The sequence below is a fragment of the Pituophis catenifer genome, unplaced genomic scaffold, assembly GCF_029215685.1.
Source record: "Pituophis catenifer annectens isolate HBS135680 unplaced genomic scaffold, rPitCat1.0.hap2 SCAF_2, whole genome shotgun sequence".
NCBI lineage: Eukaryota > Metazoa > Chordata > Lepidosauria > Squamata > Colubridae > Pituophis > Pituophis catenifer.
Window position 1 is genome coordinate 195,619,839 of NW_027256882.1, and position 24,996 is coordinate 195,644,834.

At 38.7% G+C, this 24,996-nt stretch overlaps 1 protein-coding gene across 1 annotated transcript; it reads left to right on the forward strand.

Annotated features, from left to right (window-relative positions):
• The first annotated feature begins 387 nt into the window (after positions 1 to 387).
• Positions 388 to 24,993, forward strand: IGFBP7 (insulin like growth factor binding protein 7). The gene is made up of 5 exons (XM_070938464.1): positions 388 to 929; positions 18,676 to 18,785; positions 22,516 to 22,632; positions 24,252 to 24,375; positions 24,834 to 24,993. Exons 1-5 carry the CDS (start codon positions 476 to 478, stop codon positions 24,845 to 24,847), a joined length of 819 nt encoding a protein of 272 aa, XP_070794565.1. The 5' UTR covers positions 388 to 475; the 3' UTR covers positions 24,848 to 24,993.
• Positions 24,994 to 24,996: the final 3 nt, after the last annotated feature.

Sequence of the window (24,996 nt, forward strand, 5' to 3'; positions counted from 1 at the left end):
ACAAAACTACTAAATGCACAAAGGTGAAAAGGTTTGACTTTAGCTACAATGGAGGAGTGGATAGCGAAGACAATAGTATTTGTTGAGAGGCCCAAATTGACTGCTTTAATTAGAGATAGGACATTGTCTAAATTTAATTATGATTTACTCTTTCTGGGAAACAGAAAACAGAAACTATGCTAATAACACATCTCGTGAGGTCCCTCTTTCTGGGCCATTTAAACTTTGAAGCCCCCGATTTATTATCTTCTCACATCCCTTAAACACCCCCCTCACCCGCGGACACACAAAGCCTCTTGCCATCATTTCTGTTTATAACGGCGAGGCTGGGCAGGCGGAGAACGGGGCGGAGACTTAACTCCAGGCTTATTTTCCTGCTTCTTTTAACGCAGATCTTGCGCCAGCCCGTCGCCAGCCCTTGCCGGGAAGAGAGTCTCCGCAACCCCTGCCGCCTCCGACCCAGCCTCTCGCAACGATGCGGGCTATTTGGTGCGCTCCGTCTTGCCTACTCTTGCTTCTCGGCTTTGCCGCGTCTCTGGAGGAGCCAGGCGCTCCAGCCGGCGGTTGCTCGCCCTGCGTCCCCGACGAGTGCCCGCCGTTGCCAACCTGGGGTTGCCCGCTGGGCAAGGTGCGCGACAACTGCGGCTGCTGCTGGCGATGCGCTCGCGGCGAGGGAGAAGCGTGCGGGAGCGGAGTCTCGGGCGGAGTCACCGTCGTCTGGGGACGCTGCGCGACCGGCTTGGAGTGCCGCCGCCGAACCAAAAGCCGGGGGGCCACCGCCGTGTGCGTCTGCAAGAGCCGCTACCCGGTGTGCGGCTCCGACGGCCTCACCTATCCCAGCACTTGCCAGCTGCGAGCGGCCAGCCTGCGCGCCAAGAGCCGAGGGGAGCGCCCCGTCGAGCAGCGGAACAAGGGACCTTGCGAGCAAGGTAGGCAGAGCCGGGAGAGGGTGGCGCTTGCGCACTAGGGATTAAAGGTGGGAAGGGTGGGGATGGGGGTCTCGGGCAGTGAGTCCGCGGAGTGGGGCTGTATTCCTAGAGGTTGACCCCCGCTCGCTTTCGCTTGGATGTAAACCCGTTGAATTCTCTAGGGCTGACTTCGGTGTAAGCGCCCAAACAGGATCTAGCGCCCTTTGCATAATTTCTGAAGAAACCTGTTCAAGGGTATCAAGCATAGCAACCCAATTTTTTTTAAAAAAAGCAACATCCAACTAACTATTGATGATTGTTTAACCTCACAAAGGATGTAAAAAAAATTTCTGGATACGAGATTACAGTAGAATTGGGCACCTTTGGATGGAGCTCAACTTGACAAAAGTTGAGTCCCATAAATCAAAAGTTGATTTATCTGGTCTTTTCCATGTTGTTATGTCTAAGTTTGGTCCTCCAGTCTTGTTTTTTTTTTTTTAATTTTTTTAAAAAATAATCTTTATTTACATTTATCATTAAAAAAGAAGACAACACACCAGATAAATGACAAGCAAAACAACAAAACAAATAACATACATGCCTATAAGTAGTACCTTAATAACTTAATATTAATATAATAACAATATATCTATGTTACATTCCGGGGGAGGCAGAACAACCTAATTTTGTTTTTTAAAACAAGTTCTGGTGTTCTTAAAAAAAATGTGTGGTTAGGGTAAGGAGACTTAATTAAATAAATTTAAGCTTTGGCTGAAAGCTTAATTCTTTCAGAGTTGATTCATATATTCAGTAAAACCCTGGTTAGGGCTTTCTGTGGTGGGAGCACCATAAGATGGGCTGGCACTTCATAGATGAGTTTTTATTGATTAATTTAGGGCTGTGAATGTTCAGGTCTTTTATTATTTGTCTCCAATGGTTCCTTGCATTTCTGCTAATCTGCACCAAGTTTAACCAAAATTGGGATTTCAATCCCTATAGTCCTAAATATCCTTTTTTGTAAGGGAATCCTAGGGATAATTTTGTCTGTTACAACCCTGCCTGCTGGCAAACAGGTTCAGCTGAATTTTAAATAATTTATTTCAAGGTAAACTGTAATATTTAGAGTACTGTAATATTTCACTACCAAACGTATTAGTATCTTCACATCAAAATTTCAAGAAAAATTCTCAGGAAAGATCATTCTCAATCTTTTAGTGCCTATTTGGATTTTGGGAAAAGTGTATTTTTGAGGTTTATAGTGGCTAATAAAAGTATAAAAGTAATAAAAATAACACCACTTTTTTCTGGAGTTTCAAGATAATCATATTCCACTGCTGGAATGGCCTGGGAATAGCCCAGACCTTAACCCAACTGAAAATCTGTGGAGCCAACTAAAGAAACTTGTTAGTCAGAAGTGACCCAGCAATAAAACCTAGTTAATAGAAGCAATCATTCAATCTTGGTTTCACATTATAATAGCTACAGAACTAAAAGACTTGGTTCACTCCATGGGAAGACATTGTAAGGCCGTAATTCATGCTAAAGGTTACCCAACTAAGCATTAACTGACGTGATAATTTTTGTACATCTTGTGTTTTCTACATGTTTCACTTTTCTTCTTTATACTGTAACTGCTATTTTAATAGCAAATCCTTCATAAAAGTTATTGCATTACATTGTTGATTAAATTATCTTTCCATTGATATATAATTTTATGATACTACTCCCAAAAAAAGTGGTGATATTAGCTAGTTTTAGAAAATACATTTTTCCCAAAAGGTTTCCACAATTTTGGCCACTTCTGTAAAGAAAACCTTTTTGTTTTTAAGAACATGGAAATTCACAATTTTGTTGATTAAAATAATGATTATTGCTAACTTCTCATGACTTGCAGTAAAAGGCCTTTAAAAACTTTTATAGCAAACCAATTATTCCAAAATTTAGTATATATTCACCATTTGCATTTTTTATACACCATGTGGCATTATACCAATGCTTGACAGCTTTTCAAAAGATACCAACATTAAATGAAAGGATTTATTAGTTGTTCTATAATGTTGAGTCTCACATACCAATAAAAGGAAATGGGAGGACAGGACCACACAGGCTTGAGATACGCTTTAAACTTGCCAAAGAAAAAATTCCAAAGAAGCAAAATACTTAGCTAAGCCTCAGATGACCTCCAGACCCTACAGTAAAACAGAATATTTGCAAATGTTTTTTAGTGATTTAAGTCAAGAGTACTCTAAACAGGAAATCTTGTATTTGTGATGAATAATTTGAGGAACATCACGTCATTGGGGAATAGGGCTTTACGACTTGAGAAGATAGCAGAATCAAGTTTCCAAACTTATCATTTCCATATATCAAAGTTGAATAGAAGAAATATAATAATCTATCTGATCATGAATACTAAGAACCCCCATAAATCAAGTTTGTGGTCATCTTCTAAGTAGTTTAAAAGTTTTGTGATAAAGTTCACTTCTTGAGTTCACTGAATTTTTTCAGGAAGTTTAAAATAGTCAATATTAGCACCTTCATAAATAATCATTACTGTCTCTGGCTAAGGTGGCTATATAACTTCGTTAACATTGATACAAAGAAATATTTACAGTAGCATTGGAGACAAAAAGGACTTTTTTTTTCTCTTAATGCCTACTCAACAAGCTTCCAAAATACAATTTAAGTTCCCTGTCCTATAAGGATGACCTTTTGACAGCACATGCTTTTTGCTACGTAACAAAATTCGGCAACCAGTCTGAAATAGAGTAATTTAAATCCCTCTCTTTGACCAGAGAATATTTTTTTAAAAAAAGAAATTAAAATATCTTTGTCTAGAAAAACATGCTCGGTAGATGTAGTTTCACCTGATGCATCAGCTGATGATAATGGAGTTTCAGTAAATCTGTCCTGAAGAGAAACTTGAGGGAGGTTCTCTAAAGTCAAATGAAGAGAACTGATTGCCAGATTCTGGCTCTTTTCCTGGGCAGTTCTGCTCCTTTTTTAAAAAATATTTTTATTTATACATTTTTCTTAACATATATAAATATTTAGTAAACAGCGTATTGTCTGGGTCATTTTGCATATACATAATTCTAGTAACCATAATATTCTTTAGTCGTATATACTAATATTCTTCTAGTTTCTAATTTCTACCTTTATTGTCTAAACATTGATAAGACAAATCCCAAGTTTAAAAGTATTCTGTATCTTCTTTATCCTTTATCTTTAATGTTAACCTATCCATTTCCGCAGTCTAGTATTTTTTTGATTATATTTTCATCTGTAGGAGTTTTCTCATTTTTCCAGTATTGTGCAAATACAATTCTCGCTGCTGTCAAAACGTGCAGTATTAAATATACATTCCCTTTGTCGTAATTTTCTGGCAATATACCTAACAAAAATATTTCTGGTTTTAGATCTATATCTCTAACCATGTATGTATTTTTGTCCAAAAAACTTTTGCTTTTGGACATGTCCACCACATATGATAGTACAAACCTGGTATCTGATTGCATTTCCAACATTTGGCAGACATATCTTTAAACATCTTTGCTAGCCTTGCTGGTGGCAAATGCCACCTGTAAAACACTTTATACAGGTTTTCCTTGTAAGTAGTTGCCATTGTCAATTTATAATTTCTATCCCAAAGTTTCTGCCATTTATCTAGTTCTATAGTATATCCAAAACTTTTTGCCCATACTATCATTGTTTCTTTCACTTGTTCATCTTCCATTATAAAGCTTAATAAATAGCTATATATTTTCTTTATTAACTTTTCATCCGTTCCTAATAGTATCTGATCAAGTGTTGATGGCTCTTTATAAAAGCTATATCTTTTTACATCTTTCTCGTTTCTCGGTTGTATTTGCAAATGTGGCCACCATGCAAGGTTCACCCCTTGGTTTTGTAATTCCTGTTTAGTTTTTAATTCCCCTTTCTCATTTAAAATATCTTTATATGTCACAATTTTTTCCAAATTTACAACATTTGGGTGTATCAGTGCTTCCATTGTGGAAAGCCAAACTGGTATTTTCATGTAGTTTTTTGCCCTAACTTTTTCCCAAACTAAAAATAGAGCATTTCTTACATAATGTCTTTGGAAATATCTATGTATTTTGTTCTTTTCATACCACAGAAAAGCATGCCAACCTAGTTGAAGATAATGTACCTCCAACAGTAGTAATCTTCTATGTCTAATCCATTCTTTCACCCAAGAGAGTGTAGAGGCCTGGTAGTAAAGCTCCCAATCTGGGAACCCCAAACCCCCGTTATTTTTAGATTCTTGCAGCATTTTCAGTCTTATTCTTGCCCTTTTTCCTTGCTGGGCAGTTCTGCTTCTAAACTCAATGCTGCATTTAGCATATATCTTAATTTTTTAAAAAAGCATTTTTAAGAAAATAAGATTATGTTTTCTTGCAGAGAGACTTGACATTACCAAATAATAACTACTTTTCACATCAATCTTGTGTATGTTACTGATTCTCTCTCCCCCCATAAGCTGTCAAGTCAATCATGCATTTTTTTCATTCCACTTCCATGTGCACTTAAAATAGATTTCTGCACAAACCATGTAATAGAAACAGACTGTTTTCTAAGCAGCTGCTCACCATATATATCTCTATCTGTCCAGTTATTTTTTTCTTTAATCTCATACTTCATTTTCATCTATTTATTCTTTCATCTATACAATAGATGAAATTGCCCCCCCATAAAAGTATTCATTTAGAACATAATTTCTCCAAAAACTCAACCCTGTTTTCATCATCATCATTTACTGAAACATAACATAAACTCTCACCACCTACAAATTCCTACAGCAAAGTACATTAAAACAATGAGCCGCAGATACTGATCTCTACCCTTATCAATGGCTTTCATATAATAGTTGTTAGTAATATCAACTCAGTAATACTGAGAAGATATAGAATATTCCAGGCAAAGGAGGAAATTGGCGAATATATTTGATTATAATCATTCCACAGGTAGTCCTCACTTAACCAGGATTGGTCGTTCCAGACTTACAACGTGAGTTTCTTGGTTATTAAGTTAACAACCCACAGTTGTAAAGCAAGATATCATGCGACCACAAATTGTGATTTTACTGCCAGCTTCTTCATGGATTCTGTGTTTGAAAACTGGCTGTGAAATGTGCAAATGACAGACATATGACTAGAGGATGCCCCACCAGTTGCAAAATGCCCAAATCTCAACTGACTGTTGGGACACTGCAGGGGTCATAAAATTACTTTTTCAGCACATTGTAACTTCAAATAGTTGCTTAAATCATTAAGTAAGGACTATTTGCATAGCATTTCTATGGAGAGTAGAATTTTGGTCTCTGGCCAACTAGGACACATGCTTAATTAAATTATAAAATGTTAATTAACATTTACTGCAATGTTTGTAAGGCTGGAATCATGTTATACAATTTGTAACTGCATGTGTTATAAACTTGTTAAAATTCTACGTCTAAATGCTTTTATTATAAGTACTCTATTCTTGGCACTATTCTTGGCAAGGGTACAGTAAGGTTCATGAAGCTTTTAACAGTAAGATAGGGCTAAAAACAATTCCTTGGCATCCATAGCCATCCTGTGAAAGAGGCATGAAAAGTGCAGAAAAAATTAGAGCCTTCAGATGTTTTTAGGCTTATTTCACAGGGCTTTTCGAAATGTCTTCTAGCTGTCTTTGGCACTAAAAATTCCAGGACAAGTTGTTCTCTAAGTCCCAGAGATTGTTTTGAGTTTTTAAAGTGGAATGCAGATAGACTTATAAGGCAGAATTAGTGTCAGTCTGTGCAAGTAAATAGCTCTCTCTTTCCCTCCTATCCCCACATTCTAAAGTTCCTGCTAATTTTTTCCCTTTGTTTTTGTCTAGGTTTATTTTTATTTTTCATTCTCCTTTCCTTTCCTTTCCTTCTTTCCTTTCCTTTCCTTTCCTTTCCTTTCCTTTCCTTTCCTTTCCTTTCCTTTCCTTTCCTTTCCTTTCCTTTCCTTTCCTTTCCTTTCTTTCTTTTGCAGTTCAAAAGAACTAAAACTTGATCTTTTTAGTTTTTCTCTTGATGAGTACTTGGATCGGAGATTTTCATTGATTACCAGAGCTATAGATAGACTGGGAAGTTGGGGGGAAAAAATCCCAGAGGAAAGTAGTGGCAAACAATTTCTGCATTTCTTGCCAAGCAAATAACATGAGTCAACTTCCATTCAAACAATACTTGGTTTCTTTCCTAGAATCAAAAGCTAGTTGGGAATTTGTTGGCTTTTTTCTGTTTTATTTCAAAAGGAAAGGAACAGTTCCTTCCTTCTAGCATTAGAGTGGGGATTTGCTTTCAGATGCTTCCATGGCAGGACTCCAGCTAAATGGTAGCTTTATGGGATATTAAGGAATTACTATTCTTCAACATCAGCCTGAGCTATCAGATATGAGCTGCAAAACTCTGGAGGTCCACTACGTGACAGCAAAAGTTTTGATCCAGACTTTTGCAAGAGATGGTAGCCTTAACTTCAACCCATTAGACTTGAGAAAGGACTGTCTTGATGAGCCAGTTGGTGTAGTGGTTAAGACACCAGGCTAGAAACTGGGAGAGAGTGATCTCTGTTCTTGCCATAGGCATAAAGCCAGCTGGGTGACTTTGAGCTGGGCACTTTCTCTCAGCCCTAGAAAATGAAGTTAGAGCAAAGTACAGCTCCAGAATTCACATTGCTTGGACAAGTGAGATGAATGATATGGTTTGAATTCTGGGAAAACTGCAAAGGGGAAAGATGTGCTGCAGCAGTTAAGTAACAGCTAGATATTTATGGAATAACAAATGGGCAGCTGAAAGTCCTAAAGACACATATATAATATATGGATTCTATAGCATATGACTAGAAACTGCAGATTGGGGTCTCCTAATGCTGTTATCATGGAACAGCAATCTAGCCAGTTTTGATAGGTCATCAAGGGCCACTGCACACATGTGTTGCACAAAGGTGCCATGACATGGGGGGGGGCACCAAACAATGAGAATGGTAGTAGTCCAATGTCACATTGCAGAGCACCAGGTCTGTGCATGCACTGTAGAAGAAAAGAGAGAACAAAGCATCAGGAACCCATAACTGCCACATGATGTGACTTGTGGTAGCAAAGTGGTTAGAGTGCAGTACTTCAGCTGACTGCTAGCCGTAGTTCGGCCGTTCAAATCTCACCAGCTCAAGGTTGATTCAGCCTTCCATCCTTCCGAGGTGGGTAAAATGAGGACCCAGATTGTTGGGGGCCATAGGCTGACTCTGTAAACCGCTTAGAGAGGGCTGTAAAAGCACTATGAAGCGGTATATGTCTAAGTGCTATTGCTATTTCTAAAAACATTCCTAGCCTTTTTCAGCCTTGGCAGCTGATTCCCCATGCCTTTACTCCTTCCCAGCTTAATTCTTTACTGCAATACAAAAGGCTGAACAGTAGATCTTTCTTTGATCTACAGTGTATCAACAACAGTTTCTGGATTAGCCCATTGCCTAAGTGTAACAATCATTTAGTTTTTAACATTGCTAAGAAAAGAATGTTTTGGGGATTTTTGAGGGAGTGATTCTGGCTCTGTATACAAATTGTTGGGTTGCATAAATACTGAGAAGAATCTTACTTGTTAACCTTGGTCTGAGTTACCTTCTGCTTGGGCAACTAGCACACCTGAAGAATGCTATTAAAAAACTAAAGTAGATCCATTATGGTGAAAATTTGCCCATCTGTGTTGTAAAAAAAAGATTGGAAGTAGAAATAAGGAATGTAGAAGGTTGCCTCTGAAGGCACTGATTTTTTTTTTGTCATATTTTTCCTCATACCAAATCATGCTATCATGTTGTTTGTTTTCCTACCTGCTCCCAGCTGCCAACCAGTTCCCAATGCAATGTGGAGCAGGTAAATGTAAGAAGCAATAGGACTAGGCTATGGAGTAAGTGACCCTCTATATTGCTAATTACTAACATGTTATTAAGCTAAAATATCTTGGACAGTTTTTCCATAAAAACTCCATTCCGTTCTCAATAATACTAGCTTTAATGGAAGAAGAGGGGAAAATGTGTCACTTTTAAAGATTCCCGCCTATTCTCTAATATATTATTGTGTATTGTTATGTTTATTAATCCTCTAAGCTTCTCCATTCTTTAGATGGGTTCAGTGACCTTTGCTGAATCAGGGTTTGGATTATGCTGAGTCCACATGCTTCTTGGTTTACATGGTTGCTTCTTTTCATTCTTTAAATCCATGGTGCATTTGCATAGCGACCAAATATTTATACTCTGTAAAAATGTTTCTAAGAAAACAACCCACTTTCTCTAAATCTAACTGACGTTGTTTTCTTGCAAACTACAATATTATCAAAAGCAAGTCCAGAGAGAGATCTGTTTGCTGGCCTGATTTGAGTAGGCGTTCAAACTGATTAGTTTCCCAGATGCTGTAACAAATTCTCACAGTAACCAATTTCTTTAATCCTGTTGCTTTCTTTCCAGAAAGCCTAATAGTTCTGTAAGCCATGGAAGGGGTTGTGGTTTTGGAATAAAAACAGTAAAGAGTTCTCATGAATAGAACGAAGAAAGCAAAATAACTTGTGTGTTGGGGACAGTTTTTCTGACAAGGCCAGAGGTGTGTTGTCGAAGGTTTCATATCACTCCTTAAGACAGAAGTTCCTGAAAGTTTACTAGAACCTGCTGATAATTTTCAGTCACAACAGTTAAACTTCATGAATGGAGTCAGTGCCAGCTGCAGAAGTTTGTTCAAGATGTTTGTCCTTTGAATTATAACAAGTTATTGTTTACATGCTTTTCAGTCAAGCTGCAAGAAGCATTCAAAAAATTTCATTTCTGGATTGGTTAACTCAGCCCACGCCCCACAGGGGGGCAATTTGATTTTTAATGGGGGCAATTTGAACCTTGTTTAAACCAAGTTAATGGCCTTTTAGGCTTCCTCCATGTGAGTAGAGTTCACTTTTTGAGTAAAGTAAGAATTATATGCGGGGGGGGGGGGGGACATCAGGATTTTAGAGATGCTTAGGTGGGGCATGGCCAAAAAAAGGTTGGGAACCACTGGGTTAACTGAAAGAAACTCTCATCCTTAGCTGACATGGCCAATAGAGCAATCATGGGAACTGCAATCCAGGATGTCTGGATAAATATGGATTGGGGAAAACACTTTTGTTTTCATCTGCATTAGCGAGGACAATACCCCCCAGCTACTTTTCAGTAATCATCTCACAGGACTGATAAGTGTATATCCATTAAGATTTTTTTTTAAGTCTAGTCATAAAAGTTCCAAATCCACTGTATATTAGTGCTAACCTTAGGCTTCAGTTAACAATCGTATCAGCAGCACAACGTTTTATTTTATAATGATAGGCAGTGGGGATATTACTGAAGTCAGTGTAGCAGTTGACATCAAACTGACACCGTTGCTGTAAGATTCACTGAGCAAAAGAATTCTAGATGTACTTTGAATAGAAGATGTGGACAGATAAATTGTAGAGAGGAAAAGACTTCTAGTAGCTGAAGCCAGAACTTGGTTCTAAGAAGTTGAAACTCTGACTGTGGTCCATTAGCCATGGATAGAAAGTTATGGATGGACCTCAGGTGGCAACCCAAAACATATTACTGAAATTTGGCAGAAAAGCAGAATTTTGGGTACATTCTTAGGATTTTGCAGTGTTTTAAGGATGGAAATGTGAGAATCCTATCTCTGAGAGACTTCTTGTATCTCCCAGTCTCTTCTTTAGAAGTTACTACATACTGTAGCTGAAAATGTACAAAACTCCCTTCCAGCAACATTACAGTGTCAACATATGGATTCCGGTGGCCTTTCAGAAGATTGAGAGGTTGAGTTGTAAACATTTTATCCTCAAATGCAATGAGTTGTATGCAACAAAATTTCATTTTAATGTATGCCGATTAGTGTACATTCAGAGTGACAATAAAGTTATTCTAAGTTTTCTAAGTCTAAAAATACTGCCTAAACCTACATTCTATACCCCCTTCAGTTGAATCCAAACAGCTTGACTCAGTAAAATAAAGGTATTGCACATTCCCCATGTGTATTGAACTGTAAAGCCATTAGGGTGTAGTAAGATCTTAATCAGAAATTCAGACCTTGTTTCCTGAGAATCACACTTAAAATTCTTCCAGCAAAACTCCTTCATACAAGTATACAAAATTTGGATCCAGCACACTGTAATATGCTTCTGATTGGAAGCAGCTTAAATATCTTCCTGCATTATTATGAAAGCATTCCAAAGGGGAAAAATATGGTTATTTGGGGCTATTTTTCCAAGTATTAAAAGTATGATTGTCATCCTCTTGGGACGGGAAATGAGACTTATGGAACAATTCCACAAGCAGCAGGATGTTAGTGGAGCGCTTGCATCCTGTTGTGTTCTGCTCAGAGCCATAACTGTAAAAGGCTACACTGTACTGTGTCATTAGTTGTTCTTCTACTATATAGGACACATGATAGGTGAATCTATTCTCTGGCACTAATAATGACCCTTCTGTGACTCTGTTCACCTATGCATTGCAGAAAAGCATCTCTCCCCCCCCCCACTTTGCATTTATCATCTAGCAGAGTTATGAAGGTTCATGCTTGGTTGATTCTTCATGTTCTCTTAGGTCTAAGTTATGGTATGGAGAACTCAGATGAATGTATTCAGTTACATTCTTTCTAGACTCCTAATTGAAAAGCTAATTTTACCTGAATAAGGCATGGGATAATTGTTAATTATATATATATATATTAATTTTCTTAATTATTGAGAACCAGTTTGGGGTAGTGGTTGGTTAGGCATGAAAGCCAGCTGGGTGACTTCCAGCCAGTCAGTTAAACCAGAGTTAAAATGAGAGTGTGAAAAATCAACACCGTCTTTTCCAGCATGAATCAGTAACTTATGCAATGAAAATCTACTTCATTCTAAGAAGAGATTGTAAGACCAAAGGAGAAGAGAGAGAAGGTTTTTAATCAGGAGGAGGCACACCAAAGAACAAATCACATATTAACAATAAAAAGGAAGTATTGCAGGCCAACTCTGTCCTCAGCCTGGAGTTTGATCCTGACAGGGTTCAAGGTTGATTCAGCATTCCATCCATCTGAGTCGGCAAAATGAGGACCCAGATTGTTGGGGTCAATATGCTGACATCATAAACTGCCCAGAAAGTGCTTTAAAGCACTATGGAGCGGTATATAAGTCTTAAGTGCTACAGCTTTTGCTATTGCTATTGCTATTGTATATATCTTTTTGCCTGGATGCTCACAACAGTAGATCAAAGGTCTTTTTCATGGTTGTGTTAACAGACCTTGAGTCAGCAGAAAAGCGAGCTGCCTAAAGTGCTAACTCTTGACTCCTCAGCCCATTCTGCTTCAATAATGAAGCCAGCCAGGAATGTTGTTTTTACAGCTTCAGCATGGGACAGATTATTTTATTTCATTCCTTTCCTAGGCTTATGTGCTGCCTCCCCCATTTCTGATTTGTTGCAGCTTACAAAACTACCACTCAGTAATTAGGTAAAAATAAGATTCAACAACAAAACCCCCAATACCAAGGACTATGGTGCATATAGTACATAGACTCCAAAGGCCTGCTGAAAAAGGGGGTCTTAACAGCTTTGCAAAAAGCCAGGAGAGCCTGAGCCAATCTGATATCAAATAATGTTCTGGCAGATTTATGTTCTTCTAAGCTGGACAAGACACTATTGCTGATTGATGGAGACATGAGAGTAGAGCACAGCCAGCACTTTCCTGCTTTCTGCTAGGGTACTTTAAGTAAGAGTGAACCCTTCCTCCCTCCCTCCCTCCCTCCCTGGTGTGGATGCACCTCCAGAGTCCTCTGTCCTTGGCGGCCACCACTCTGCACCTCTGCCTCATTTTAATGAACTTCTCAGGGTGGGACCGAGAACCACATTTTCTTGAAAATGTTGCTGGAGTTTTGAAGCCCGCTACTCCTCTTTGGCAGTGATCCCAGGGCTGAGTTTTGCCAACCCCAATACCCTTCTTTTTATTCATGAGGCACAGCCCAAGCCATGAAAACAGTATCACTGACAAAATGCAGGGTACCTTTCCTCACAGCAGAAGCCACCAATATTCCAAATCTTCAAGGAAACAAGGGAATAGCTTCTAACCGTTATTTTTTATGTTTAGAAGTAGCTGTATAAATACCCAATGAGAACTTGGAAAACACTGATCAGGCATTAGGTAAGCAGATGCCTCCAAAGAAGCCCAGAGACCCATCCTTCCCACAGCCCAAACCAGCATAATCACAGAGGAGAGTGCCCAGTGAGAAGGTGGGAGGGAGGGTGTATAACCATAGTCTTAAGGGGCTAACCAAGCCCTGATTCCATCATCACAAACTGTAGGCAACTCTGCAGATGGCCTTGAAGAAGGAATTCAGCCACTATTAAATAAAAACCAGCTCTATGTGGGAATGACCTTGGGAGACTCAACATTGTAGACAGTGTTGTCTACAAGTAGACAACATTCAGATAAGAGGCAGCTGAACCTGGAGGAGGAATGGAGTGTGGCAAAAATCTCAGAAGGAACTTTTCTTAGCTTCTTTGATTGTAAAGATTAGAAGGGAGAGATAAACCTTCAGACTTGCAAGACTCTGTTAATGTAAATGTACAAAAAATACAAAGCTAGTACTTCTGGATGTGCTTCTTATCTAAGGCTGACACCAACTTAGTCCTGGAAGGGAGGAGGGAGTAAGAAAAAAAGTCAAGATCCGTTTACCTTGATTCTCTTTGGAAGAGAATCCAAAGGGGGGCGGGGGGGGGGGGGGCGGTAGAATCTGTCAAGCTTTCAAGATTTTGTCTCATATTCTGCATCAATAAAGAAAATTCAATATGAATTTAAGTTGCCTTGCTTCTGGCTACAGATGAGATGAAAGCAACAATATTGTTCTTTAAAATAATTATTGAGATATATTTGGGCCACCTTCATAGGAATGAGGACTTTGTCTATCAGCATGTTTCTGAAACTATGCTCCACTCAGCACTAGAGCCCCCCAAACAACTTGACATTGTTCCATAAAGACTTTTAATTACTTTCCCCATGAAAAGTGGATTTTCAACACTCACTACAATTAAGACCAGGTAACCAACCAGGTAGAAAGTTGCAATGACTTGCAGGGCTTCCATTAACAAATGAATCATGCATAGTTCATATTAAAGTGTTAATGATGCATACTTTCATCGTTTAATATGAAGCATCCATTTATTTAAAACGTTTTCTTATTTTTCCCCTTTTTACAAAAGAAACTATCGTTTAATGTTCTCATAAGAAGGAGAATGTGCTCGGTGCTTCTTTAGTGTTGAAAAGTAAAAAATAACTATCTATTTGGAAACCAGAGTTACAGTAAACCCGGCTTAACAATATACTAATTTCACTATTAAATATACACTGCCTAATTAACAGTGTCCGAAATGCTTATTATAGGAATATAACAGCCCTCAGGGGGAAATGGGTATACTGTAATGTTCATCATACAAAAGTCACTAATTTCAGAGTCCTGAGAATTTCTTGGTTTCCCAGACTTCAACTATGCATATTTTAATTTCCCAGAGAGATCCCAGCAGGTCTGAATTCCTTTTCGCGTTGGGAAGACTGCACAGTAGATCCTAGGCTTCCTTATGATTATAGAAGGAATAAGAAGCTGACCCAGCTACTAAAAGTATTTCAATTGTCTTGGGGGTTGCATTGAATTTAAATTAAATAGAACTATAAGTATAGTTTTCAACATTCACTAATATTTCATCTAGCGTCCCCAAAATCAAGACTTTTAGAGATATTGCAAAAGAAGAACAACTTATGCCACAACCCTTTCCCCACAGCTGACTTGATGGGCCATCCATCAATCCTTGTCAGCAAACTATACCAACCTAACATTTGTTGTCATCACCGAAGATTACTTTCCTGAACCCGTGGCCTCTGCCTTGGCTTGCTCTGATGGTGAGGTTGCAGAGCAAGTTAAACAAAGCCATTTCTTAAATGCTATCATTGGCAGATAGTCTTCATGAAGGGCTAGATGGCAGGATTAGCAATAACCCAAACTCATCATTTGGACAAGCCTGATAGATGACCACTCACTGGGCTGGGGAGTTGCTCAGTAGAAAAGTACAAAAGTAGAAAATCTCCACTTTACCAAGTACATTTCCTTTCCTTGGTTATTCCCTCAAGGAAAATGAAGGGAAGGAGAAGGAGAGTTGTACCAGATGGAATTGTGTGGACAGGTATCAGGAAACAAATGTTCATTACAGTATATCCTTTCGTGTTGTGTTCTATGCTGTAATAATAACACAGAGAGTAAACTGCCCTCAGCACCCTGGAGAATCACTGATTTCTAGAAATGAGATCTGGACAGAGGACAGAAAGAGAGAGAATCAATACTATATTTATATATTATCAATACACTAATGGGAAATACGGAATGCTGATGCTTTTAGATTTCTCTTGTGTCCAAAAAGACTTTAACTGACAGGATTTCTTAGTCTAAGTATTCCTTCAGGCCAAGAATTTCTAATGGACCTTCTGCTCATTGAAGTTCTTCTTACCAGAGTTGCTGGGAGCTAAAATGGGGCTTTTGTGGATTCATGGTGTTTTGTGCTATTATTTGTAAATCATTTTGAGTTCTTGGGAAACATAGAAACATAAGCCATTTTTACAACACAGTCTTCCCTAAATAATTGTATACACAATGTATTGTATGCACCAGAAGCCCTTGGGACTAAATTTTAGCAGAGAGTAAAATATAAATGGATGCTATAGAAGATTCAGTTTTTCATTAGACTTTTTAAATAGGGGGAGAGATGCCATTTTATTTTATTATTATTTTATTTTATTTTTTGGGGCATGAGATCCAGCCCTGCCTATATCAGTCACACTTTCTTTTTGAGGACAACTGACTGAGTACATGTCGATATTAGCAATTTCTTCTAAGATGTTTACCAAATGATCAAATTAGACAAAAATCTTAGAACTAGGTCACATTGCTTTGGTGAAAAGCTCTTCTCTCTCTTAGATAGGACCATCTGACTCATGATATTTGGATGCTTTTGGTTTGCAGCACTTTATCCTCTGCTAAAAACTGTGGCCGCTTTGAGTTGGAAGGTCTGTCTCTTCCCATGGTAATAATACACCCCAGGGATATTTCCTCGCTAGTGCTGAAGGAGATCAGAGCAGAATAGAACAAAAGGTCACAGCTATGCAACTTCAGCTAAGCCAAAGAAAAATCTAGTAATTCTAGCCAACAATCTCAAGAACAGCAGGTTGTCTCATACTGCATAAACCTCAATCTTAGGATAAGAAGTCTTTTCTTTAGAACTTAGAACTAATTTCTAGAACTAAAAGTAAGACAAATATTCCTTTCTGAGAAAAAATATAATGTCCACACAGGAATTATGGTAGATGTCTCGGAATATCAATCTCCCTGAAGCACACTAGAAATTTGGAAAAGGAGAATATATTGCAGATTCTGTCAAAGGGACAATACAGTAGTGCTTACAAATAGGAAACAGCCATTCCTTTCTGCTATCTTGGTTCTGTTGCTTAGGTGATTTTTAAGCAAGAAATGAGCCACATGTCTTTTCATGGTTTAGAAGCACATTGGGCATTGCTCAGTCAGTAAGACTGAATATTACTTCCAGATTACTTATAGGACTGCCCGTTCCCTATAGTTCCTGCCCATCCTGCTGGATATGATAGGGTGGGCTCAGTGGTGGGCTTCAAGTAATTTAACAACCGGTTCTCTGCCCTAATGATTTCTTCCAACAACCACTTTGCCAAGCTGCTCAGAAAGTTAACAACCAGTTCTCCCAAAGTGGTGTGAACTGGCTGAATCCCACCACTGGGTGGGCTCAGTCTGGATTCCCTTGGTGAAGCAGTGTCACCTGGTGTTGCCTCAAAAGCATCCTTTCTCTGTCATAGTGCCTGCATTATGGAACAGCCTCCTCCGGAGAGTACCAATGGCCCTAATCCCTATTGACCTTCAAGAAAGCAGTTGAAGATCTGGCTTTTCCCCCTAGGCATTGGGGTTAGGATAATGATAGAGTTGTCATGTGATAGCTGATGGATGGATGGGAGATTTTAGCAGGGCCTTAACATAGTTTGTTTTAAGTGGTTTTTTTTCAAAATTTCATTATGTTTTTATTTTGTCATCTAGAGTTCTTTTTTGGTACTTGGGTAGCTACATAAATTTGTTAAACAAATAAATGTCTATGACTATCTGCTCCAGTACTAGAGACCAAGCTGAAACAAATTTTTAAATCTTTAAGCTGAAGTTTTATGGAGAGAATATGTCAGCCCTTTGAGATAATCCTGACAAGAAGCCCAATCCATGAACATCAACACTACCTTTATTGTAAGGCTATAGTAGCAGGATCTCGCAAGTCTTTATTTATTTATTTATTTTTACTCTCTAGAAAACTAGAGAGGGTCCCTTCTGAGATCCTTCCCAGTCCTATTTCCTTCTGTGAGCTGAGTTACCTTTCGCATGATGGTATTCTAGACTGCGGCTCTTCTTCCTGTCTCTCAAGGTCATTCCCACATACCATTCCAGAACAACAGTTGGGCTCAGCTTTAGTTTTTGAAACTTGGCAGAACAAAAAAGTGGTGGCAAGGGAAATGTCCTGAGAAATTGCTTGTTGTTTTAAGAGAAACTGTGTTTTCATTTAAGGATTGAGATGGACCTTTAAGTTTTGAAATGTCATAACAGAAGTTTCTGAAAACAAACTTTGCTAATATTTAACTTCCTGTTGGGAAGCCAACTATGGACTTGAAAGACCATTATGTATGAATTGTTCTCTATCAGTGTCTGGTATTGATGCTGATGTTTGAAAATATTGCATACTTATGAACGTGTATGATCATAAGATAGGCTTGCATCAGCTTCCAGGGTTGTACAGCTGAGTTGAAAAGCACCTGTATATAAATAGAATACAAGATACAACTCTTTGGTCCTTATTAATACTATGTTTTATCCTTCACTCACATCTTTCTCTCTTGCTTGCTTTTTGAAGCTACATACTTCCTCGCTCATTGCCCCCCTTTTAATGTTTAGATCCAGTGTGATTTGTACAGCCTCCTTTTCATTGGTCAAGATGAATACTTTGATATCTAAGAATAATTGTCACATATTAATAATGACACAAAAGAGGAAGGGTTGGCAGGAGGAGGTGATCATATCTCAACATGTCAAGCAGCCCTTGTCATAATTCTCCCAATTGCAAAATGGGAACAGTATCCCCTCACTCTGTTTCTGGCTTTCCCACAGCAGCGGTCTGCCTGATTATCCTGAGGGAACACAACAGCTAGAACTCAAATAGTAGTTCTATTTTGAAGTGCAGGTAGTCTTAATTATATATTCAGTAGCATCAAGAAAGATTTACATTCTTTTGAGGACAGTTACAAGTCATTGTCCAAAAACCAAAGAACTTCAGGTACCCACAAGGTCCCAGGCCTGCCCTGGATGAGATCCCTCCCTCCCATTTGAAGCCATCATTCAAACCCTTATCACAAATTGCCTCCCAAAGTCTTCTCCTTGTCCCAAGAAAGGAACTAGCTAGAGAAACAGAGGTTTAAATCCTCTCAGGACACATAAAACAGGTTGAAAGAACCAGGCTTCTGAGTATAATCACCGAATAACAGAGGGGGGTTGGTTTCTGTTAACAGTTTTTGGTTAATGATAAAATCGCTTTAATTTCATAAATTCATGAATACACTGTTTACTCTTTTAAAAGGATTCTCTTTTTTTTTTTATTTCTAGGCCCATCCATTGTGACCCCTCCAAAAGACATCTGGAATGTCAGTGGAACCCAGGTTTACCTGAGCTGCGAAGTCATTGGAGTTCCCACTCCAATTCTCACCTGGAACAAGGTTAGTGGAAACTAGGCAAGTTTTGAAGGTGATCCACCAGAAGATTTTCCTGGACAGCTTCATCAGAATAAATGAGTGCCATGCCAGGACCCTGCCAAGTTCATGTCATTATAAATGAAGGGGTCTCCCAGGTTCTTTTTACAGCAGTGAGTCCTACACAGAAATCCCTGAAATCTGTGCTATTTGTAATGCTTAAGAGTACAGAAAGGGTACAGAAATAGAATGTTATATGTAACTGTGAGACGAAAAGAGAACAGTTCATCATATTAATGGCTCATTTAAAACCATCCCAAGTACAAATGCAAAAGGATTAGAATATAGCATGATGATAGATGAATGTGGTAGTATGTGGTAGAAAGTGCTTTGTCAAGCCAAACTTTCTGCAGAGCCTTAGAAGTGTTATTTAAATTATAGAATGTTCTTTTCAAAAAATAATGCCATGAAAGAAATCTAGTTCTGGATTCAGTTCTGTTTACTCTTTTATATGAGCTCTGTCACCATATTAGGTCTTCAAAAGGAGCCAGTGCTAAGGAATCACTTGAACAGAATGCCAGTGAATTTCAACAGACCTTGAAATATTTGAAGCAACAAATACAAGGCCTATTTTTGATGCAGATTTCTTGGTTGGCTGTGAATGAGAGAAACAGAGGAGTTGGAAAGGAGTTGCTGCTTCAGCAGAATGAGATCAGATAATATGGCCTATCAGATAAGATGACCTTGACTTGGTTTGTAGTGGCTGAGAATTTGAGCCATGTGTTAGAAAGACCTTGATTTACCCATTTTCTTAGTTTCCAGACTCTCCTTAGACATTAATTTAGCTTGACTTTATTCATGAGAAGCCAGAATTTCAGAATGTGCTCCTGGATGTCCAGAAACTTAGGTAGTCAGGAAGGCTATTAGATCTGGGCTGCAAAAATCCAGTTGATCACTTTACATGATAGTTCCACAAATGGGAAATAATGGATACGGAGTGTGTGTGTGTGTGTGTGTGTGTGTACACGTACTTGTAGTAGCCTTAGAAGACAATGGGAAACAATGGGAGAAATTATGTTGGGAATAGCAAAGGTAATACAGAAGTATTCATCTCAAGTGCTGCTGGTAAAACAGTGAGTAGTGTGATGTAGTATTTAAGGCTTTAGAGTAATATAACCAATAAAACCTAGGATTTTTTTTCCACAGCGCATAGTTCAACTTTAGAAGATGCTATTGTGAGAGGTGATGCTGGTTACCAGCAGGGCTGATGAATTAAAAAAAAAAAAAAGGTTGGACCAGTTAATGGAAGTCATGGAAATCAGTAGTTTTAGTGTTGATAGCAATGTGACTGCATCTGTTGAGAAACTAGCGAGCTTCCTTATGCAGGTGGCTGTCCACTGTAAGAACAAACTGCTGAAGTAGAAGAGCCTGAGTTAAAATCCAGCAGCCCCCTGCTTAAGTCTTTATCTAGGTTTAGGTCCAGTCTTAGCCATGAAAGCTCACAGGCTGGGCTTTGGGGCCAGTCATTCTTTCTCACCTTACTTCCCTCTTAATGAGTGTTGTGATGGAGCAAGATCTCTTAATATAGAAATTAATTCATCTCTATATTCTGAGATGAATAAAATTAATATAGCTTAGAGATAATTGCCTTGAAGTACTGCACAAAAGGCAGGTTATAAAGCAGAAAAATGACTATTTTCGGAATAAGGAGAAAGCAAAGAGGTCTCGGGTCCTGGAGGGTTCCAGATAACCAAAACTTTAATATGGAGAGGCCAAAGTTACCATCTGATTTCTCAGTATTTGACATGAATTTAAAGTGAGCAGAACCCAGGAAATGTGTTTTTCCTTTCCAACTATACCCTTGCCATACTTGCCTTTAAACAGGCTTTGAAAACCTGCCTTTTGCCCCAGGGATGAGGGTTGGGTCCTTTCAGTTGGATGTGGCATGAGAAATAAAGTATTCATTGTTTTCCCTCTGGGCAATTGCCATCTTTCTAGGAACTATTATGTTTCTAGGTTTCTTCCTTTTTTCATTTCATAAGTTCTCAGAATCGTTGCAGGGTCAGGCAGCCGTAGGGTTGAGAGGGAGGAAAAAATGAGAGAGGAAGATGGATAGATGGTTTGGGATATGACATCATGGGTGTACAATGTTCAGATGCAGATTGAAACACAAGGCAATAATAGGAGGATTGAATGGAAACTGAACTGATAATTAGAAGACATAATAGTGTGGTTACAAAAATAGGATTTCAGATGGTAACTCTTACAATGGGGCTATTTTCCAAGACATGTAACAGAGAGAAGCAAGAGAACTACAGCGGGAAGAGAAGCAGGACTATTTCATCCCTTCTGCTGAGAAGCCAATTATATTTGGCTCTTCCACAATTGTCAGAAGGAGCAACTTAAACTATTTCTACTGTAACTTTGGGAACAAGTACCTCTGTTGGCCTCTTTCCATTTTTCCACCCCTCTCCCCCTGCAAACTTTTCTTTTACTAGTCATGTCAGGAACCATATTAAAACTGCTATTTATAAATCACTCTCTTTGAGCAAAGAGAAGGTTAAAAGAAAATGTTAAGTTACTCCGATGTCCACAAAGAAGTGGTTGTGTTTGATTTGTGATCCTTTACAGCAGCTCCCACAATTCTCTCCAGTAGGGTGACTACCATGCTTAGTAAAGTTGGCCTCCAGCTGATTGATTACAGGGGAACATTCTGGCCTATTTTTGGCAAAAATATGGAAATAGGTTTTGACCTTTCCTCCCAGTTTAATATTCCCTCCTGATCTCCCATCCAAGCACAAACCCAGGTCAGACCTTGCCTAGTTGCCCTCTGCTTGACCAACCAGCTGCTGGCACATCAGAGCTCTCTTCTGACTCTTACTACTTCTAAATTATTGCCTTGCTTGACCTTTCCAACTCAAGAAGATAGAATAATACCTATCACAAATATTGTTCTCATTTTAGTATTCCAACTTTCTGTTCAATAAGCTCTTTGTCAGAAGGGAAAAGCACCTAAAGGGCTATTTGTCAATGCTCGAGGGGAATTTATATGTTTTAAATATTTTTTTATTATTTAAAATATTTCTACAATTCTGGACAGCTAACAACAGTGATAAAACATTAGGAAATAAAAGACTGCTTTGATTTGAACTCTTGAACTTACTCATTCTCTTACTTACCCAGTGAAGGAATGAGTTTCTAATGCCTGGGTGATAAAGTATTAACTAGGCAATAGAATGTACATCTCCTCCTCCGTAGTGAAAACACAAAACCAGCAGATAGTTGTTTATATTCCCATGGCTGCTTTTCATTAGTCACATTGGTTACTTTCTCTTTGAGCAACTGGCAACTCTTCCTACAATATTATATAAGCAATTCATCTTTTTTTAAAATGCAGTTCATTGTATAACTCAGGAAAATTTGCTTTTTAAGGAAATAGTCTATTCTAAAATCCATTGGGTGTCCTAAAAATAATTTGTGCTCTTAACCAACTTATTCAGTATAGAAAGTCTGAAATGTTTTAACTATATGGTACATTAAATATCCAGGTTCAGTCCCCCTGACTAGTCCAAAACTCTACCCACACACCTTTCCAAGTCTTTACTTCCATCAGGGGTATCCAACCTTGGCAAATTAAGACTTATGGCTTAATTCCTCGGCATGGCTGTCTGAGGAATTCTAGGAGTTGAAAGTCCACAAGTCATAAAGTTACCAAGGTTGTACACTCCTGACGCCCATCCTTTCTTCTCATATACAGATAACAAGAGGACAATATAGTGTCCAAAGAGTGGAACTTCTTCCAGGAGACCGAGACAATTTAGCCATTCAGACTCGTGGTGGTCCTGAAAAGCATGAGGTGACAGGATGGGTATTGGTAAGTACCCTCTTCTTGGAGGCTGGTTAAGCGGAATGTTGGCACATCAAGGGGAAAATGACATATTGGCTTTCTAGGTTGAATGATTAGCTTTCACCTAAGAATTAGTATATACCGTAATATATTATGGTTATGCTGTCAACTGTCCCATTTGTATGCAAATTGTAGTGCAGGCCTGCATCTATAAAATATATTACCAATATTGCACCCAGATGTAGAACTCTTAACAGCTCCAAGGACACAACATGCTACATTTTTTAATTTCTCAGTCTTCCAAACGAGAGAGAGAGAGAGATTCATTTTTTATTATTCTTAATTGATCAGGGAAGGAATATCTCTTCCAAAGCAAAATCCAAGTATGTTGAGTGTTTTGTAAAATGAGGTAGCTTTGTCCCGTACCATTTGTCCCTTATACCAGGGGCAGGTTTCAAAATCTGTTGCTACCAGTTCGCTCGTGGGCATGTACAATTGCAGACATGTGCAACACTTCTGCGCATGCGCAGAAGTGTCCGGGCGGGTGGATGGAGCCTCTCACCGCCGCCGCTACCGGTTCCGAACCGGTAGCAACCCACCACTGCTCTATACCATATCCTCCACAAAATGCAGAGGTTGAGAAGTACTTACCACATAAGATTCACATAAAATTCAAATCATTGTACCTGCTAATCTGCACTTATCATAAGAAACTTCTTTTTTCACAGGGACGCTTAATCCCACTCCTCCACCTTCCCCAAAATATATGCTAAGATCTTTTTGGTAAGGCAGAGAGTGTTTGTTTTCTGATATTCACCAGTTTTGTTTCCTACCAGTATTCTATTTTGGGGCTTACTAACTCAAGCTGTGCAAAGGGACTTGTTTTTGCATATTACCGTGGACTGTCATAGTCAAAGTCAAACTGTGGATATAGATTGTTACAATCCAAGCAAAGTAAACATACATTCATATACATACTTCCCTATCTCTATGTGCCTTCCAGCTAATAGCATTAGAGGGAGATGCAATATTAGAAACATCCATCAAGACAAGAAATCCCTGCCACACTCAGTTCCAATTATGAGAACTTCTCTATGAAAATGGTTTTCGGAGCTCCTTATTTGTTTTTAGAAGGTTCACCATGTCTGTTTCCTCCCCACTCCATATAAGACCGCCGGCAGACAAAGATCAGTAAATATAAGGCCAAGCTCTTAGCATCTGATGATACTGTTGTCTTTAGTCTCAAATGCTTTCCACTATTGGCAGCAATTGCTGAAGCTGTTAATCCTTTCGGAATTAGTACCTAATGGAGACATAACAGAGCCATGGTGGTGCAGTGGTCAGAATGTAGTATTGCAGCCTAACTCACTGCTCACTGCCAGGAGTTCGATCCTGATCAGCTCAAGGTTGATTCAGCCTTCCATCCTTCCGAGATCAGTAAAATGAGGACCCAGATTGTTGGGGGCAATATGCTGACTCTGTAAACCACTTAGAGAGGGCTCTAAGGCACTATGAAGCAGTATATAAGTCTAAGTGCTATTGCTATCAAGTTTATTTAAAGAACATTCAGGGCCATAGCATGTATGATACAAGGATATTATTAACAACCTTGAGGAATGCAATTAACTATGACTCTACTCCGACAGATATCTCCACTGAGCAAAGATGATGCTGGAGAATATGAATGTCACGCATCTAACTCTAAAGGAGAAGCCACAGCTTCTGGAAAAATTACTGTGGTAAATTCCTTAAACGAAATACCTGCAAAAGGTATGTAGGTCTGCGTAAGCACTCCCTTTTCTATTGGATCTGGTTAAGAAAAATCAAATAGCTTGGGTTATTAATTGGTAGTACGTTTTGTCATGATTTGTGACCAAAATAAGTGTTTCACATCTTTGTAAGCTTCAACTGGCTTAATGTATTTATTACTGTAAACCATCTCCCCCATGAAATTTTTGCACCATCTGGTGGTATCACTGAATCCCTTTTATGTTCCCTACTACCAGCAGCCTCTGAAAAAAACTCAAATACCAAAGAAAGTTTGCTTGTTATCTATGATTTCAAATGAATCTGAAATAATTGTGGAGGAAGAAGGAATTGTTATCTATTTCTGCTATTTTTCTTGCTTCAAGGAAATACCTTTGATTATTTCTATAGCAACTCATTTCTCTGGAATGCATCTCAAGAATAACACGTGTTCTTAAAGCACACTCTCATTTTCTTTGTAGGTGAAAGTACTTAGCTGTAAAAGATGAACCATATATACTGCATATTGAGAGACAGTGCCTTTCATCTATAACAAGTTTATTTTTTGAAAAACTGACAACAAGCCATGGCTCTGTAGTCCCTTAATTCCTACTATTTTCACTGTAATTACAATAAAGATATTAA